The sequence below is a fragment of the Tiliqua scincoides genome, chromosome 5 (assembly GCF_035046505.1).
Source record: "Tiliqua scincoides isolate rTilSci1 chromosome 5, rTilSci1.hap2, whole genome shotgun sequence".
In the NCBI taxonomy this organism is placed as follows: domain Eukaryota; kingdom Metazoa; phylum Chordata; class Lepidosauria; order Squamata; family Scincidae; genus Tiliqua; species Tiliqua scincoides.
Window position 1 is genome coordinate 79,737,022 of NC_089825.1, and position 20,308 is coordinate 79,757,329.

Sequence of the window (20,308 nt, forward strand, 5' to 3'; positions counted from 1 at the left end):
ACCTTTCCCTCCAGACCATCAGAGGAAGAGATGAAGACAACTCCTGGAACAGAGAGGCATTTTCCCACCTATCATTCTCCTTTAATATGCCTCTCTCCCTTCCAAGATCTCGGGCTATTTCAGGTGGTACATCAGAAACACTGAACTACCCAAGAAGAGGAACGTGGAAGAAATGAGCAGGAAGGAGGGTTGTGAAATATGCTGGAAGAAAAAAAAGGAGTGCCAGAACCCTTGGGTCCCTGTGATTCAGAGACCAGTGTACCCATATGGGCAGTAAGTGGTTCCCAAACTTTATCGACCCGCGGCTCCTTTGACTTACTGGCTGTTGCCTGCTGCTTCCCATTACATGTATGATACTTTGGGAGGGAGGTGGGCTAAGCCTGGTATCCCTTCTTTTTTCTTTCTGAAAATACCTTAGATACTCACCTATAGGGCAAAGAATTTGTTCCAACAGATCGCTGGTGAATCAACCCTTCGCCTTATCTGCGAAGTCACTCAGGGTCCGGGCTGTTTCACGTGACGCGCCACCTGCCCCCCCCCCCACTGCACGCTTGGCAAGCACGAGACTCCACAGCTCAAGCCAGGAGCCTGACAGAGCTGTTCAACTCACCTGCCACTTCCTCCTCCTTGCTGCCCCCAGGCATTGCAGTCCCGCCCCCTCAGGCTCCTGGAGCCTGGTCTCCTCAGCTCTGACTTCCTCCCCCCCCCCACTAGACTTTGCAAGAACATGAAAGGGGAGCAAGGGAGCAGGAACCTAGAGCGCAGGCCCGCGTGTGTCTGCTCGGAAGTAAGTCCCATTATCGTCAATGGGGCTTACTATCAGAAAAGTGTGGATAGGATGGCAGCCTTTGAGCCCAAACCTGTGCATGTCTACTCAGAAGTAAGTCCCATTCTTGTCAATGGAGCTTACTCCCAGGAAAGGATTGTAGCTTGAAGATGGGGGGGGGGAGAGACGGGAGGGCTGCTTCTTCATGCAGAGTCTGCAGCTCTGCATCTGCTTCTTCAGAGGGAGAGGGAGGAGGAGAGCCCCCCACACAGCCTCCTTCCCTCCCGCCCACCCCCACTCCTGCACTGCCTGCTTCTCCCTGCCCTTCAGCCCCAGCTTCTCTCTCTTCCCTCCACCCGCCTTCACTCTGTTGAACTGTTTTCTCCCCCTTCTCGCCAGCTGTGCCTCCCTTCTCTTTTCCCTTCCCCACTGTACCACTTTCTCTCTTTACAAGCCACTCCATCAGGGAAACTGACCAGGAAACTGATTAGAGCAGCAGACAGTCAGAGTTTCCATTCATACATTATCAACAACAACAACAGTATTTATATACCGCTTTTCAACAAAACCTTCACAAAGCGGTTTACAGAGAAAATCAAATATCTAATGGCTCCCTGTCCCAAAAGGGCTCACAATCTAAAAAGATGCAACACCAGCAGACAGCCACTAGAAAAGACACTGCTGGGGTGAAGTGGGCCAGTTACTCTCCCCCTGCTAAATAAAAGACTTCTTATCACCCCACTTCTTTAAGAGTGAAACCCCCCTGACAGTCTTGATCCTGCTGTAAATCAAGCTGAAGAAACAGTCCTCATACCAGGTGAGGGTGGGCTTGTTCCAGCTTCAGCATGCACCTCCCTGAAAGTGGAAACGCTCCCTCAAATGTCTCAGAAGTTGCAATTTAGTGCACCATTGCTTAAGAATAACACCCAGGGAAAGCAATGGGTCTGCTCCTGAGTAAATAGGGTAGCAACTATGTGCAGCTTCACTTGGTCACAGCCATTCACTGTTGCTTGTCTCTGCTGTGAATTGAATTACACACTCCCAGTTATGTGTTACAAGTTGCATATTCTATGAAGAGCTTCTGGCTTAACACACCAGACATCTTAATGGTGGTTTTGATTCATGCTTCTCCTGCATCGGTTCCCAACCTGTTTCACTTGCATATCCCTTGGCAGCCCATTCACATAAACTGTACCCTTCATATTAGCAAAATGTTTGTAATTAACAAGCCCTCATTTCCTCTCTATGAAAACCCATGTCTTCATCACAGTATTTTCTCTCTTTATCTATTTGAAGACTCTGCCTTTGCACTGTTTTGCACCAGAAGTGTTCTGAGAAATTCTGGGTGATAGATCACTTTTTTATGTTTCAGCTTTTTTCCTGTGCTGGTTTTCAATCACTGGTTCATACATGAATTGATCACCAAAAATTAGCTATTGGAGGGGCTTTCACAGTCAACTAGCTACCTCCCTTCCTGCCTTGCTGGCCCTGGAAGGCTTTCTGGAGCACTGCCATTATTTTCTGTCATTATTCCATTCTCTTTCAAGTACCCCTAAAAGTCTTATCAAGTGTCCCTGGGGGTACATGAACCCCAGGTTGGGAACCACTGTTCTTTGTTGTGTACAGTGCAGTTACTCTCTGATAGTGTTTGCAAAAAGATGGTGAAGACCAGAATTTAAAAGTTAATGAATAAAAATGTATCTTATGATCTTTTACTATGTTTTTAATAAATTAGAGACTGTCAGTTCTTAGGTAACAATTACTGGTAGGTTATTTTTCAGAATCTGGCCTCAGGTAAAATCAGACAAAACTATAGTGAGACACCTCCTCTAAGTTTATGACCCCGACTTATCCAAGGGTCATAGAAAATTCTTGCCTCAGAACCTGCCCGCAACTTATCTGTGAGATTGGCTAGTGTCTGCAGTGATTGGGATGAAGGGAGTTAGGTGTGTTTGCTTGCTTGCACTAGAATGTCACCCAAGGCAGCAAGAGTCAGGCACTGAGCACCAAACAGGCCACAGAACTTTCCTCCTGCACATGTCTGGTTGACAAAGTCATCAAACTGCTTCTGCTAGAGAGACAGAAATGCATGCCAGGGTTTTGCTGCAAAGAGAGGAGGGGGAGGCGTGTATGCAAAAAGCACACGCAAGTGCTAACCTGCTCTTGTCTGCTTCTAATCAGAGCCTCCCTTGCCCCACTAATCAGTTGCACTCACATTATAGGGCAAGCTGAAAAAGCAGCTCCAATCTTGGTATATCTGGTTGAACACCCAGTTCTCCTGGTACTCATGGCCTCAGCTTGATGGTACTGTGAGGCAGTCAAATGCATGCAAGAAGCACCTTGCCTAGCCATTTGATCCTTTGCTGACCATCCCACTCCCTCCCAACCTCTCTCTCTTAGTTTCTTCAAAAAGGGAAGAAAGTTTGAGAACCACTGTCACATGGGTGATGAAGTTGCAGCTACAGCTCAGTGACAGAGTCTCTGCTGTGCATACAGAAGGTCCTAGTCCAAATCGTGGCATCTCCAGGTAGGGCAGTGAAAGACACCTGTCTGAAACCCTGGAGATCTGCTGCCAGTCAGAGAAGGCAATCGTGACCTAGATGAACCACAGGCTTGACTCTAAAAAAGGCAGCTTCTAAGTACCCCTGTTCTGAGCAGCTCCAGCCCTAGCTGATTTTAAGAGAATTTCCAGTTATCTCTATAGTTAACTATAGTTGGGAGGTGGACTGGAGGCTTGTAAGTGTACAGAACAATATTACCTGTCCAGCTTCCCTCTGCCATGTAGCTATCATACAGCTGTAAATCTTACCAGGAAATCCCACTCACCACCAGTGTGCAGAACGGAAGCAGCAGCAGCAAACCCCTCTACATGTGGGTACCTTTCCAAAAGGCATAATGTATTGCTCAACGTTTGCCTCTTCAATCTTCTCCGGATGCTCGCTGTCGTCTGCCACAATTAGCTTGAGATCTGAGTAGTACTTCCTTAAGCTCTTGATGAGGACCCGCAGCTTGTGGTAGCGCAAGAAAGTCTTTGTTGTGACGGTCACCAGGCTAGCAATGTTGTTATCTGAAACATGAAAAGGGAGGAATAAAGTGGAAGCTTACACAAACAGTCACATGGGGAGGCGACCTCTACACACTGCACTCTGAGTGTCACTCTCTCTTGAATCCCACATGGGTAGAAATATTTCTGACCACAGCTTAAGTTAGGCATCTTCCTAAGAGGTCATGTTCTTCCAGGGTTGTTCTTTTCACTGTGGGTGCTTGCATATGTGTAACTGGCAAGTGCTGAGTGGTTCTCATAACCTATCATACAGCTAGTGGCTGTTTGGGGAAACTCTATAGTATGGAGCAGTGTTTCTCAAACTGTGGGTTGGGACCCACTAGGTGGGTCATGAGCCAATTTCAGGTGGGTCCCTATTCATTTCAATATTTTCTTTTTAATATAGTAGATTTGATGCTACAATGGTATGAGTCTGCTTTTGGAGAAATGTTACAGACCTGTACTTTTAACAAGTTACTATGTATATTCTTTTAACAATGATAGTAAATGGGACTTACTCCTGGGTAAGTGTGGGTAGGATTGTTAAAAATGTTCCTGTTTTATGATGTCACTTCCGGTCATGATATCACTTCTGGTGGGTCCAGACAGATTCTCATTCTAAAAGGTGGGTCCCGGTGCTAAATGTGTGAGAACCACTGGTATGGAGCTAATGTGGTACCTGGAGTGCCACGCCTGCAGGGGTGGCCGCACCTTCCTTGCCCCCCCCCACCACCTTCCCCTCCCTGCCCCGGAGCCTTTAGAGAGTTGGAGGATGCTGCATGCAGCCTCCCCAGCCCTCAAAAGGCTATAAAATGTCATTTCCAGTTTTCCGGCAAATACTGGAAGTGCACTTTAAAGGCCCTCCAGAGGCCTCAGAAGGCCCCCAGTGGGGGAGGGGAATCAACTTGATGGGGGGTGGCAATCTGCAGTCCTGGCACTGGGCAGCACAGTGGCTAGGATTGCCACTGGTGTGTAAAATGTGAAAAGTAAAATAGATCTGCTTTCTTGACTTCTTTTGCCTGAGGAGAGGTAATAGCAAGTCATATTGGCACTAGAGCCAGGACCAAAAGCTCACCTGGTCCCGGGTCAAACAGCTTAGGAATTGCTGGCTGTTGGATGGTCACAGGAAATCTAACAAGATGAGTTCTTGTTGAAAAGTTTACTGAAAAGCAACAGAGAGGGTTAGTTCTCAATTGCATGGCTGCTCCTCCTAGTTTCAATGATCCTTGGAGAAGAAATCCATCTCCTTTTACCCATCCCTCCTCACAGGAACATGCAAGCTCTGCCATATGAATGCTGGAACACCCACCCAGCCTCCAACCTTACATTTTCAGAGTCTCTTGCTAGGTAATACACCCTTTCCCAAGACTGCTCTTACCACAATTACGAAGACTGTAAACTTGAGTGAATCTGCCTCTTGAATTAGGGGCAGCTTTGCTGCCCCTGCTAGTACGCACCAGTGATAAGCAGTGAAGTGAATGGCTGGGGAGGCACTTGCCATGGCACTGCAAGGCATTCTGGCAGGCTACCCAGAATAAGCATCAGTGTTCGCACAACCACAGGGGAAGCTGAGTGCTTGCTGTTACAACTCTTGTCTTTCCGTGTAACAAAATCCTATACAGGGCTGGCCCATGCCTGTTATTACACAAGAAGTGACTACAGCTGCAGCAGCAAGCGCTCAGCCTCCCCCATAATAATAATAACAATAATAACAATAACAACAACAACAACAACAACAACAACAACAACAACAACAGGTATTTATATACCGCCTTTCTTGGTCTTTATTCAAGACTTTATTCAAGGCGGTTTACATAGGCAGGCTTTATTAAATCCCTATTAAATAGGGATTTTTACAATTTGAAAGAAGGTTCTTTCTTTCAAGAACCACTACATTCAGGTGTTTCATTCCAATCTGGCTTCACATTCTGGCCTCCATCCTCCCACACTCAGAGCAGATGGAATCGCTCGGCTTCAGCTTGTCAGCTGCTCCAAGGTCGCACGGCGCTGGTGGCCTCGAACTGGCGACCTTGTGGATGTTATCTTCAGGCAGAGGAAGGCTCTACCCTCTAGACCAGACCTCCTGCCCATGATTGCGCTTGTGCTCCACCTAGTTTCTGAGTGGTTGCACGATCACAGGGGAGGCTTAGGTATGACAGGGGAGGCTCTACCTCCCCTGCTTGCATGTCCCTGGTATGCACTCCCTCAAATAAATACATAAGATTCCACCACCCACTATCACCACCATCTACTCCTCTGGCACTCCCTCCTGGTTGCTTACAACAGCAGCAGGGTGAGCAAGGTGTGGTGATCCAGAGCCCACGTTCCCCTTTACCTTCAGCTATTGTCTTCTTCTGTGCCATCCTGTTTGAAATAAGCAGTGCAGTCACTGCATGCTCTGCAGTTCCTGTTTATTTCAAACAGGACAGGGCAGAGGTCCAACAAGCCAGAGATGGCCAATTAAAGGCCAAAACTCCCCACAAGTTAGAGGACTAGTCTAGCAGTAGCCGTCCCACTCACCCACATCAACTGCACCTAGTAGATATTTGGTGTTGGTGTACGTGACATGTTTCAAGATGTGATTTAGCAGCTCCATGCTGGAAGTAGAAATGATCAGCTTCTTTTCCCCTTGCCCGTGCACCACGTCTTCAGAAACGTCTGCAAGGGTGTTGAGAACACCAAGCGATGCTTTAAGAATCACCTAGAGGTTTTGTGGAAAGGAAAATGCTTTAGGAACAAAACAATTTCTTCCCATCCATGTAAATCAGTTTGCATGTGAACAGCTGTTAAGAAGCAAGTACAAGGCTAGCCTGCTAATGAGCCCCCTTAACCCAGAGGCAGCTACTGCTCCCACTGGCTGCTCCCACATTTATGTGTCAGCAGTAAAAGTCACTATAAACACTCCCCGCTCCCTCCCTTACAGTTTCCCACTTTGCCTTTTGAAATGACATGGGGTGGGAACAGAGGCTGGAATGAAAGAGTGGAGGTGGGCACTCTTTAGCCAACCACATCTCCACCCCTCTCTGCAGGGCCTGCCACTGTCTGCTCAAAAAGCAAAGTGTGAGGCTAGGGCCAAGGAGGGTTGAAGAAGCTCTGCAGTGGAGGCAGTGAGGACAGTGGTTGCTGTTGAAGCAGCAATGGAGACAGCAAAAAAGTGAACAAACAGGAGAGGAACCCACCATGTTTGGGTCAGGGCTGAATAACCATCAGTTATGACAGCCGATTCAAGGTCACTTTTTTGCCTTTGCTTCCCCAGTTTAGCTATCACAGACTAGTAACAAGTTACAGTATTTATATGGCTCTTGGGAGTGCAAAGTGCTTCATGTGGATTTTCCCAATGTAATCCTTACAACATTGTAAGGCAATGTTTCTCAAACTGTGGGTCAGGACCCACTAGGTGGGTTGCGTGCCAATTTCAGGTGGGTCCCCATTCATTTTAATATTTCATTTATATATAATATATATATATTAATTACACTTGATGCTACTATGGTATGTGACTGCGTTTGGGCTGTACTTTGAACAGGCTACTGTGTATATGCTTTTAACAATGAAAGTGAATGGGACTTACGCCTCGGTAAGTATGGGTAAGATTGCAGCCTAGGATTGTTAAAAATTTTCCTGCCTGATGATGTCACTTTCAGTCATGACATCAGTTTCGGTGGGTCCTGAAAGATTCTCATTCTAAAAAGTGGGTCCTGGTGCTAAATGCGCGAAAACCACTGCTGTAAGGCAAGTATCATCACCCCCCCCCCCCACACACACACATTGCAACAAACTGAGAGGGAGTGACTTGCTTAAAGTCTCCTATTGAGTCATGCCAGAAGAGAGATTAAAACTGTGGAGATCTCTGTTTGCCATCAATTTGTCCACCACTGTTACCTTTAAACACAGGGGTGTGTTTTTAGTTTAATTAGATATAACTACATACGCATTGCATGTGGCATCCCAAGTTTAGTGTTTGCAGTTGAATAAAGAATAGGGATGTTAGATTCTGAAATTTTAATGTCCAGAAAGTGAGAGTTGCAGGTAATGTCTCTTAGATCAGAATTTCAGACATGTGGGGGGTGGGGTGGGGTGTTGCACTGAAGCTGTAGTCCTATATACACTTTCCTGGGAGTAAGCTCCATTGAACGCAACATGTGTAGGATTGTGCTATGATCATTCTTTCTGAGTGCCCTTGAAATATCAACTGGAACTTAAGATACAATCTTCCTGACATATTCAAGCAACAGGGTGGTATCATACCTGCAAACACTTCCTAAAAGTTTATTGTTACCTGGTGTTTTCTTGCTCCATTTGTTCCATAGAAACCAAGCCCTTCAAGACCAAAAAGAGAAAGACAGCATTCATGCAGAGAAGAGTATTAAATGGCATAGCACAATCCTGTGATTAAGGCCACAGTCTTAACCAACTTTGCAACACTGACATAAGGACAATGCAACTCCAAGGTTTGCCTTACCAAGGCTTGCCTTGGAACAAACTTTGCCTTACCTTGAGGAGGCCTCCGTGACTGCCCCCCAACTGCAGGATGCAGCACACACCACACTGGCACAGCTATGCCAGGGCTGGAAAGTTGGTTAGGAGTGTACCTTAAACATATTTTTCTATTTAAAAAAAAATGAAGAAGGCCAATAAGCCCATTTTTCAATGCAAGAAAACTTCCAATTGATGTCTGAAACCTGTTTTTCTTTGTTTTAGAGAGCTGGCTGCAGTACTCTCCAAGGAAGGGATTCACAGACCCCATAGACTATAACCAACCCCAAAGGTGCCATCAAACTCATCTGTGTGGGTCATATTAAAACAAATGACAATGAGCAGCCATTGAAATGCATTTGTTCCTTTCGAATGACCATTGGAATGTATTAAAAGTCAGAGCAATCCATTGCTATCACATTGGCTTTTAGGGATTGTCCCCAAATGACAAAGCAAAAATTTTTGCTTTCCAAATGCCCATAGAAATACAATGGGAAAGGCTGGCTTCCTATGCTCCACATTTGTTTTTCCCCCCACCTAGGAAGGCAAGAGGGGAGGTGGGCAGGGATAAAAGGATGGTGGGAGGGGAAAGAGTAATTTCCATCAGGCATTCCCTGATCTGACTCACTCGCATTCTCCAGCAAGAGATGGCTAAAGATACTTCGGTGCCCAAGGCAGAAAATCCAAATGGCCCCAGATACTGTGAAAATGTAACAAACTAAATAATCCTTCTGCCCTTTAAGGGGACTACAAGAAGGTGGAGAGAACAGGGAGACTGAAATGGGAGAGCATCGGGTTCATCCCTGCTCAGTCACTTGGCTCACTAAGTAACCTTGGACTAGTATCTAGCCACCTAACTACACAGGGTTGATAAAAGAGAATAGATGCAATATATTTCGCTCTAAAATCTTTAGAGGAAGAGTATGATAACTCAATAGGAACATTGAGAATTTGTGTAGTGCTTTCTGAGATCAATTATTCACTTATAAAATGGAGTTCAGGAAATCGGGACAGACTGGGAAACATCCCCTCTGATCTGGAAGTCTTGAGGGCTGGTTATGAGAAAAATGCACTCTGCACATGCTTATATACACTATTGGTTCATGTATGCCAAAAGATGAGTGCTGGTATTGCAAACAAGTTCTGGGTCAGAGGTCAGTGGCAACCTACTTCAGAGAAAGGATCTTGATGCTCTGGAAAAAGGACAGCCATTTTCTCTGAGTTTGAAAAACAAATGAATCATTAAAAGGAGTGTGCAATTTAATTGGGATTAAAGGCCCAATGCTATCCAACTTTCCAGCTCTGTTGTAGTCAGAATGCAGCCCCGTGGTAAGAGAACGCATGTTCCCGAACCTTGAAGAGGCCCCAGTGACTGCCCCTCCACTGCAGGATGCAGTGCACACCTACTGGCATAACTGCATCAGCTCAGGAAAACAGGATAGGATTGGGCCCTAAGGGTTGTAAAAAAAGTACCTAGACACCACCTTTTAGGCTCTCTTTGAACTGCTACTGGCCCACTCATCATTCCCTCTCTTGCCTCAGTGGTAAAGTTCGTAGGCTCTGCAGCCAGCAAGGGAGCCTGGAATTGGACATCAAATCCAGAGACATGGAATGGTGAAGAAACATTGATAAATGAAGAACTGGCAACTGAGCCAAAGTCTGCCTAAGTTGCCACAGAAAAGCAAAAGCAAGCAACAAGTTTAGCGGTCAAGTTACAATTTCTGTCTTAACAGAGCCAAAGAACTCCCCTGTTCACTCAGTGACCCTAATAAAAAAAAAAAAAAATTCTGGCAGTGGCTCAGCTATTGGTGCAGACATACCTGGAATTACAATTGTGTGTAAAGGCATCACCTCAGCTCCTTGAATGGGGTAGCTTAAAGGAGTGTTTGGCTGCGCAACTAGGACTTCTTTAGCTGCAAAGGGATACCTAGATTCAAGCAGAAAGACAAAAGCAGTATGGTAAATTTGCCGTCTTCAAAAAGGTGCGCACATAATACAGGTGGAGCCTATTTATGCACGTGAGTTCCATTCCGTGACCCGACGCGTTTAAGAAAAAACGCGTTGTGCTAAATTGTATAGAGTTACATGAATACACTGCAGCCTGACACTTGGGGATGGAAGGAAACTAAGGCAGCTGTTCTGAATCGTCTCCCTCTCCGCTCCGCACTCAGCTCAGGGGGGCTGCAGGGGCTTGGGTGCACTTGCCCAAGCCTCCTGCAGCCTCCCAGCGGTGCAGGGAGCCACGCTCAACCTTCAGCAGGGCTCCCCAGGTCAGGAAAAGTGAAAGCGGAGCGATCACACCCCGCTCTGCAAAACCGGAAGCGGAGCGCGATCACTGTGCTTTCCCTTCTGACTTTTGTGGAGGCAGAGCAGATCGCTCCACTCTCCCTTTCCCTGACCTGGGGCACCCTGCAGGCACTCACGCAGGGCACCCCACACACAGGGATGGCTGCTGCAGGGACTGGTGAGTGCATCACAGTCCCTGCAGCTCCCTGAGTGACGCGATCCTGGGGATCGCATCGCTGCCTTCTCCCTGCCCCTACTACCTCCCCCCCGCCCCCGCAAAGACTTACCATGGGTTTCAAACTCCCGGAAAGTTTGGAAACCGCAGACCCAGTCCTATGCCTGCCTACTCAGAAGTAAGTCCCATTCTAGTTAATGGGGCTTACTCCCAGGAAATTGTGGATCGGATTGTAGCCAAAATCTCATGCTTTGCTTGCTGGGAAGACTTGCTTGCTGGGCTGTTTTGTTTGTGTAGACTGGAGCACTCTGAAGGGGGGGAGAATTCAGCAAACACTCCCCCCAGAGGGTTTTTTTAAAGCAATCCCCTCTGTTGCTACCACACCTGCCCCTGTGTGTGTGTGAGTGAGTGAGAGAGCGCTCCACCTTGCTGCAACTGTTCTGGCTTCAGAGGTTTTCTGCCCCCCTCCCCTTCTTCAGCTTCAGGGGCTCCAGGAGTCTTACTGTTCCTTACTGTGCAAGGGGAACCTCTTCCAGGGCTCCAGGGCTATTTCCCTGCCTGTTTGATGCAGAGCCTTTTTGCAGTGTTTTGGGCTGCCTTGAAATGGAGTGCAGGGCAAAGGAGGCAAAGGTTTGTGCGACTTTCAATTCCCCTTACCCCATTCTCATTGAGACAAATCAGAAGATTAAATATCCATGGATAAATATGTTGCACTGTAAACAATTTTTTAAAAACCAAAGCATTTTAAGCAATGCTTCCTTTCAATCACATTTAAAGCAGTCAACATGCACATTTAAACTTGGCTTCTTTTCAGAGTCATTTTGAGATCAGAACAGCATCCTATCTTTATTAGAGTCTAGCTAAAATGTTGAAGAGAGGATGTTGGCAATGGGCATGGTGGCAGCTCCACTGACAACTGACAGTTCAGAAGTTGTTCATATTTCAGTTTCCCTTGTAATCCAGTGCAAAAATCTCCAATCGCATTATCTGAGACTTACCCACCTACACTGGCGTACCTGGGGGGGGTAGACAGGGCAAATGCCCCAAGCGCCAACCCTCCAGGGGCACCTCTTGGAGCTTTGCTCCCCGCCCCCCCGGAGCACCCAGGAGTGCTGCAGAGAGGCAGCTTGCTACCTCTCTGTCAGCGCCTTGGTGTTGACTGGGTCAACTGCCTCTCCTCCTCCTTTATAGGAGGACAGGAGACAAGCACCCTAGAGAGGCACTGACGCTCTAGGGGACCCATCTCATATCCTCCTATAAAGGAGGAGGGGAGGGGGGCTGCCCAGTCGGCGCTGAGACGCTGCCTGGGTGGCAGCTTCCCGCCTACAAGCTGCGCAGAGGTCTGCACTGCAGTGGTCTGGGGCAGCTGGAAGCAGGTGTGGTGTGGAAGACTCCTTGGGGGCCTTGGCTGCCTCCTCCATTCCCCCTTGTTTTCAAAGGCAGCTGTGCAGAAGTAATTGTGGTGACGATGACGTCACCACAATTACTTCCGGGTCAGGTGCGGGGGGGCCGAGAAGGGGGGGTGAAACGGGGTCTGGGGCAGAATACTGGGGGTTGCCCCGAGCGCGGGGACCCCCAGGAATGCCTCCGCCCACCTATTCCTTTTCATAAAAAACAGACCCATCCTTTATACTTTGCTTTGTTCATATACAAACATGTGGACTTTGAACAAGCTCAGTCATGTTTAGTTTGTCCTGTAGCAGTCGGGACACTTGCTTCCCTGCTTCCTCCTCAGGCACTGGAGAATAAGCAGGAAAGTTCTAGCAGCATCTTCCTTTTTCAATCCAAGCAGTGGGAAGAACAGAGGCTGGCACATCGCCATTTTAGGATCAGGTATATAAACAAACTTCATTTTCCTGCACCAGTAGGTTTTTCCTCACTTTTTAGTGCTTTGTTGCAGCATGATCACTCTCTTCAAATGCAAACCCTTCATTGCAATGAACACACCCAACCATTCCAGCACTATGAATGGTGGCTACTGTATAATTACTGCTTTATTGATGGACTTAAACTTTCAACCTCTTCTCAATGCCCAGAACCTCTTCTCAATGCCAGAATTGAGCTCTGGAATATGAGAAGGAACAAAAAGGAGTGAACATTTTCAGAGTAACTTTCAGGCAGATATCAGCCCCAGCAGTTTTGCTTTAAGAAAAATCAGCTGGATGGCGGGGGAGAAGGAGTCTGGTAGCAAGCTTGGGCCTCTGAGGAAGCTGTACCCAAGCACATAACAAAAAGTCATAGCTAGAATAGGTCTTTACAATCCAGTTGTGTCTGCTCTGACTGGCAGAAGCTTTTCGTATAATGCGAGTTGCATTTCAGTTTTGAGTTTGGAATTTTGATTAATTGCTTGAACTTAAATTGCCAATTTTAATTTATTTAGTTGACTCATGCTAAGAGAGTTACATAAGAACTCTTTCCAATTTTTTGCATGAGTCTCCTTTTTGAAAGCCAAAATGAAACACTTTACGCAGCACTATAAACTTTAACATCTTTTTTACACCCAAGTGTGGACATCTGCTTTGGGGGGAGGGAGGAATTGCAAGGGGTTCTAGATTTTGAAGTGTTGTTTTTTAAAGGTAATTTGGAATGACATGTTGGCAACATGATGTCGCTAGACCTCATGGATGTGACTTGCTCCTTCTGCTTCCTTATACTGTCTGTGAAACCTCTGACAATAAAGTTTTATTTTCCTCTGTGAAATGTCAAAGGTTTTGAATTTCAGTTTCTGTTCATCAGCACACTCTCCACTCCCAACTTATTTGATTTAAGCCATAACTAGAGCAGAGCCAGCCAAGCCATGAGGCTTATAGAAGGTACTTTGAGCGCAAACTCAAAAGCTGGCTGTTCTATTTCAATGGTTGTGTTGATCCAACTAATCTGTCAGTGGTTTCCAAATGTTTCATAGCCACAGTTTTCAACAGGGATCCTAGCACAGAGGGAGACTAGATTTCAGTTCCACCTCCCTATTGGTGCCAGATTTTGTTCTGCACTCCTGTCACCCAAAGCCCAAATTCATTCCTTGATCAGTATCTGCTCTGGTATGAAATTATTTATTTTGAAGATTCCTTCTTGAATACTTCTTGAATTTGAATACTCCTCCTTTCTTCTTCCTGAAAAGGGCAAAGCAACTTAGGGCGCAGTCCTAAGTACCCCTTCCACCTGCCAAAGAGTATTGCAGAAGTGCTGTAAAGTGCTCCACTCTTTGGGGAGATAGGCCTCCCCACGTCGATGCGGGCCCTGGGGATGGGTGAGTTTGCATCAGCTGAGCTCAGCCGGCGCAGGAGTCTGGGGGGGCATGGGGAGGGTGGTGTTTTAGGTCTGGGGGAGGGTTGGCTGCGGGAGTTTCTGGGATGGGTGGACAGCAGGAGGCGGAGCCAGGATCCAGCACTTATGCTGGATCCTAGCCTTGTTCCCAAGCGGCCTGGGGCATTCCCAGGCTGCTCAGATTTGCGCCACTGGTGTCGGTGTTGCCGATCCAAGTAGCCCCACTGGGGCTGCTGTGGCTCTCCCCAGAGTAAGGAAAAAAGTTTCCTCTTGCCTCTGGTCAAGTCTCAGACAACCGGAATCTTGCATTGGATACAGCACAGGCCCACTGGCCTGCCTGTTCCAGTGCAAGTTAGAATTGCGCTGTTACAGGCTTAAGCTACAATGTAAAACAATCATCAAAAAGCAGAAGGAAGCAAAAACAAAAAAACAAAAAAAACCCCAAAACAGCCATACAACAACAGAGAGAGAATGAAGCAAAAGTTTGTCCAATCAAATAAAAGCACCCATTTGCACCCTCTCCAAAATACCAGTGTTAAAACAGTACAATCCCTGTGATCAGATCCAGAGATTATCAAACACTATCCCAGCGCAAGGATCTTTTCCAAGAAGGACTTGGTCACTGCTTCAGACTGAGCATCAAGAAACAAGTACTAATATTATGAAAACTTGTATTTTGATTACAAAAGATAGAGTTAGTTCTGTTAGATTGCCCAATGATTTTATTGTCAATTGAACCTTCTCCAAATCAGACTTATGCAAGCATACCAGGCCTACTGCAGCTCAATTTCTAAAGGCTAGAGTTTATGCACATGCTGCCTTGTATTTTGGGGCAGCCTGACACAGCAGTGAAGGAACTGTTCTCAATATCAGTGGGAAAACATTACAGAAACCAAGTGCTGAAGCATGTCTGTCCTGGGTAGCCACCAATTGTACTGCCACTGGAGGTGGAGCTAAATTATATTCATGATGTTAACAACCCCTAACCAGTGAAAATTAGGATTGGGCTGACCATTTGATAACTTTCTGTTGAAAGGCAATATACATACTTTTCACAACCACGTAAATCAAAACAACAGAAAAAAAGAGGAGGATATGTCAACTAATAGCAAAGAGCAGAACCTTACATGTAAGAGGTGACCTGCCCTCCAATTATCGCAAACTGGGAATAATCTATGAGGAATGGATTTAGTCATGGACCAGGAAGCTACTGAAGATCCAATACTGGACTAGATGCACGAATCCAGCAAGACACATGAGAGCCATTCCAGTGGTGTTGCCTAATTTTATGAAATACAGCCCTACTCCCTGGGAAAAGTTACCTTCTCCGAAAAGCAACAAATGCCTTCTCACGTCTTTCTGTGATGGAAGCAAGTTTATTCTTCTCGATGTAGTCATCCAGCTGATAGACTTGCAGCTTGTGAACTCCAGCACAGTCACAGCTATTCTTTGGTGCTAACCTAATGAGAAGGGAACAGACCATTCAGCATAATGAGAGGGGAAAGACCCCTATCTTTGCAAACTAAAAGAAATGTTTCACGATATTGAAATGCCAGCATTTAGAAAAGGAGACTGGGAAAAACAAAATAGATCTGTTGGATCTGATGAAATGAAAAATATAATTAAGGCGCAGTGCTCCTGCACTGGAACAGGCAAGCCAAGAGGCTTGCACTGTATCCAGCGCAGGATAGGGGCCATAAGTGGCTCAGCCAGAGGCAAGGGGAAACATTTCCCCTTACCTCTGGATAAGGACTGCTGGCCCCTCTGGGTCTTCTCAGACTTGCGCCGCCTCTTGAGATGGCACAAGTCAGAGGAGAGCGAAGCGGCATGAAGCCGCTCTGTTCTCCCAGGAACGGGGGTTGGGATCCAGCATGGCCAAGTATTGCCCTGCAGGCAGGCTCCTATGCTGTTCCCCACACTGGAGGAGAGCACGAGCCCTATAGTTGTCTGGCTGCTTGAGCAGGGCAAGAAACCCCATTTTCTGCCCCAACAAGGATGACAGTCAGGGGAGCTCAGGCAGGATATCCTTTTCCTCACAACTTGTTCAAAAGTAAAAGAAGGGGCCAAAACCCCAGAAAAAAACCAGTTTTGAAGGTCAGGTAAGCTGACCAAGAAAAAACCCAACCTGCTGTGCCTAGAGGCAAGGTAAGGGGGAATTGAGGGAGTCCCTCCCCTCAGGAAGAATTGGTAACCTGACCTGCCTACCTGAGAGGAAGAAGCTTCCCAGATGTTAAGGACTGACCCTGCCATGGAGATTCCACAGAGAAGTTTCCCCTTGACTGCCTGCTCCAGTACAAGTTAGGATTGGGTCCTGAATCTACCTCCTGCATGGAGCAATATTGACTTCTTTGACTAAGCTCTCAATCAGGGGTGCTCACACTTTTTTGGCTCGAGAGCTACTTTGAAACCCAGCAAGGCCCGGAGATCTACCAGAGTTTTTTTTACAATGTTCGCGCCATCATAACATATAACATTTATGTGTACAATGTATGTTGGTGTACCTTGAGCCCCACTGAGTATAACAGGACTTACTCCTGAGTAGACATGCCTAGGATTAGGCTGTGAGGCTGCAATCCTAGCCACACTTACCTGGGAGTAAGCCCCATTGAGTACAATGGGCCTTACTCCTGGCGTTTCCTCCCAGAGGCACCTGAAGGGGGGGTCGGCACTCCGCGATCTACTCATTTTGCCTCGCGATCTACCGGTAGATTGCAATCCACCTATTGAGCACCCCTGCTCTAAATGTTAATATTAGCTTTATGTTTCAGTCATGTTTATATTTTTATTTATCAATTTATAGTTCTTGGCTATAAAACCAAATACCTTAGTAAGTACAATATATTTATGTGCTTTTACGTCTGCATATTTCTAGATGAATTTTTTTAAAAAGCAACTAAAAAGCAACTTTGGTTCCCAGATAAGTTCTCTTCATCTGAAAAAGAGAACGAAAGGGTTTTTTTAAAAAATAGTTAAGCAAAAATAACCATGCATCACCCTTTACAAAAGGCACTTTCTCTTCCTCTGCCAATGGAGGATTTCAGGTCACAACAATCAAGTATCCAAAACAAATAGGTGTTTTGAATTCTTGTCCCCTTTAGGTTCCATTATCCCCTCTCATACTTTTACAGATAGTATTACCCTATGTAAAGGTCACTCTGGTTTCCACAAGGACAAAACTTACATATCCAGCTTTCTATTTGCAAACACAAGTGAAGTGGTTCTAAGCATGGCTGCTCCCCCGACCTCTATTATGTAGAAAAATGCCCAAGATGGCATTTGGCAAACATGGGTAGGACAAGGATAATATGTATTAATTTTTCACTCAGATTTCTTTCTCATGTACTCGAGTGCTGGGTAGCCAATGTTTGTAAGAGACCAACCGTGAAAATCTACACTTATCTATTGTAAAGGAAATCCCACTGAGTCAGAGTTATCCATAGAAGGGGTGTGAGCCTGGGGCAACTCAACCTGTGCAGGGCCCTCCTACTAATACCACATATTACCCCAAACTCAATGATATGCTAGTGTTTGCTCCTCCCAGTTCCTGGATTAGAAAGGGAAGAGGAAATGTGTCTTCCTTTTTCAATCTAGGGAGAACCAAGAGGAGCAGTGGTGAGAAAATGGGCAGGCAGAGGCTGGCACCGACTGCTCTAGGTAGACAAAACATCATGAACCTCAGCTTCTAATAGCAAACGTTCACAGTTCAAATACATAGCTGCCTAGTAAACCTCCTTAGCCATTGCTGACTCTACAGGGTTCTGTCTCTTTTGGCGGAGAGCATATGACTTCTCTGAAATGTTTGCACTGGCGGACCTGGGCATGAGGCAGACGGGGCAAAAGCCCCAGGCATTGAGGCCAGGCAACCTGGAGAGGGGCGCTGAAGCTGCGATCCTCCCCCCACGTGTGTCACTTTAAAGAAACATCGTTGCGTCAGTAGCTCCTTCGAGGCTTTTTTCAGAGCCTTGATGTGTGGGGAGGGCGGGCTGGCTTTCTTCCGCCCCCCAGCACCCCGCAGCCACTGCCCGCCTGTCCTGTCGCTCCGTCACCGCCCTCCTTTTGCAGCCTCACCCCCTCAGCCATTGAGAGATCTTGCTAGGTGGTCCGCAAAGGTCTCTGGAGAAAAAGTAGCAGAGCCTTTGCAGACCACCTTTCCTGTGAGCTACTCCCCACTCAGCGCCAGGAGAGGCTTCTTCTCCAAAGGAGAGGCGCAGCTGGGGGTGAGCAGTGGAGGCGGAAGCAAGTCTCTGCGCCTCCCTCCCTTCTTCCTACACATGCCGGTGGAGGGGCAGGCGACCAAGCTTGCTGGCAATGAGCAGCAATGTGTGTGTTTACTCAGAAGTAAGCTCCATCATAGTCGATGAGGCTTACTCCCAGGAAGGTGTGGCTGGGATTGCAGCCTTAGAGCCCACTCCTGTGCGTGTCTACTCAGAAGTAAGCCCGATTATAGTCAATGAGGCTTACTCCCAGGAAAGTGTGGCTGGGATTTCAGCCTTAGAGCCCACTTCTGTGCATGGGGCTTTTAAAAAATATATATTTTCTTGTTTGAGAAAATGAGCAGTGGCAAGGTCTTGTAGCCACCCCCTTCCCTGCCAGTATTTCTTTACCCAGCATGTAATTCGTCTGTGGAACTTTTTGCCACAGGAGGTAGTGACGGCAGCTTGCCTAGATGGGGCAAGAGGGGATTAGACAAATTTCTAGAGGAAAAGTTGATTACTGGTTACAATTCATAGTAGGTATGTGCAAGCTCTTGGTTTTAGAGGCGGACTGCCTGTGATTGCCAGATGCAGGGCACCAGGATACAGGTTGTGCTGTTGTCTTGTGTGCTCTCTGAAGCATTTGGTGGACCACTGTGAGATACAGGAAGCTGGACTAGATGGGCCTTTGGCCTGATCCAGATCTTGGGGCTCTTCTTATGTTCTCATTAATAAAAGCTACTAAACATTAATCTGCTGAAAGGCAGGGAATTGGGTGTCTATTATTACACTGTTATTCTGTACTACTGTTAATAATAATATTGATTGATTGGATTTGTAATCCGCCTTTCTCCCAGGATGGCACCCAAGGCAGCTAACAACATTTAAAAGTCATAAAATACATTAAAACAACAGCAATAAAATGCATAAATATATATGCAGTAAAAAATGAAGACCTGAACTTAATGAGTACTGCTGCTGATGCTTTATTCTAATGCTCTAACTCCAATGCTCCTTATTGTTGTTTCACATAAACAAATCATGCATTTGCTTGCTATAGTGTTGTGTTCAGTTCAGCACTATTGTGCTATCCTGGCCTTCACTGTTATTTAGTTTACAACTTAGGGCCGAATCCTATCCACTTTTCCAGTGCTGGTGCAGCACTGGAACCAACCCAGTGCCAATGGGTTGTGCACTGCATCCTGTGGTGGGGAGGCAGTTACAAAGGCCTCATCAAGATATGGAAACATTTGTTCGCTTACCTTGGTGCTGCATTATTTTTGCACCAGGGCTGGAACCACTCACACAAGTCTCTTTTGCTTTCAGTGAACTCACATGCACATGTCTGTTTTGCTGGCAGTGTCTCACTAACACTGCAAATCTGGTCTTGTGGTTTTATGCCACAAATATCTATGTTGCTCTCTGTGTGTTCAGCAGGGTTCTTCCCTATGCTCTCAAGCAGTCCAGTGCTGCAAATCGAGCCTTCTGTGCGACATTAATATGCTGCTGTGCTGCTTGTTCAATGTGGTGCTGTCTATCTTAGGCAGCTGTGTGTTCAGCAGCTTTTTAAAATCACATAGTTTTGCAAATAATAAATTTAATTAATTAATTAATTAATTAAATTGGAGGAGCACCAAAATTTTAGTTTGCCCCAGGTGACAGATGGCCTAGGTACGCCACTGAATGTTTGAATAAGTAGGGAAGCTTATAGAATGATAGGCAGGCGAGCAGCTTGAATGCTGGAGAGACAATGCCAGCATGTTAACAGGAAGGTTCCTGTTCTGTCTGTGCCCCTCTAGCATTCAGGCTGCCTGCCTGCCTGCCTGTTGTTCCACAAACTTGCCTGCTTATAGTGTTCTGTAAAAAGAAGAGACATGCTTGCCTGGTACCACCAGTAAGAAGAAAAACAAAAGTATGGGGCATGGTGGGCATGGAGAACTGCAGATTAACTGAACCCATGAATACAGGGGGTGCCTATATTAAATTTACAACCTAAAGTGTTACCGTAAACCTTGAATCAAGTCCTAATTTCTGTAACAGAATGTACTGGCTCAATCACTGAGATATCAGGCAGCAGTTTTTTCTTTTTGTTATTTTTACTCCTT

At 46.3% G+C, this 20,308-nt stretch overlaps 1 protein-coding gene across 1 annotated transcript in view; it reads left to right on the forward strand.

The window, feature by feature from the left end:
* GOSR2 (golgi SNAP receptor complex member 2) overlaps positions 1–8,597 on the forward strand; it is a 55,837-nt gene extending 47,240 nt beyond the window's left edge. The window contains exon 7 of the mRNA XM_066626820.1: positions 8,511–8,597. Coding sequence (XP_066482917.1) covers positions 8,511–8,565 — 55 coding nt within the window. The 3' untranslated portion in view covers positions 8,566–8,597. The remainder of the gene's footprint in view (positions 1–8,510) is intronic.
* The last annotated feature ends 11,711 nt before the right edge of the window (positions 8,598–20,308 follow it).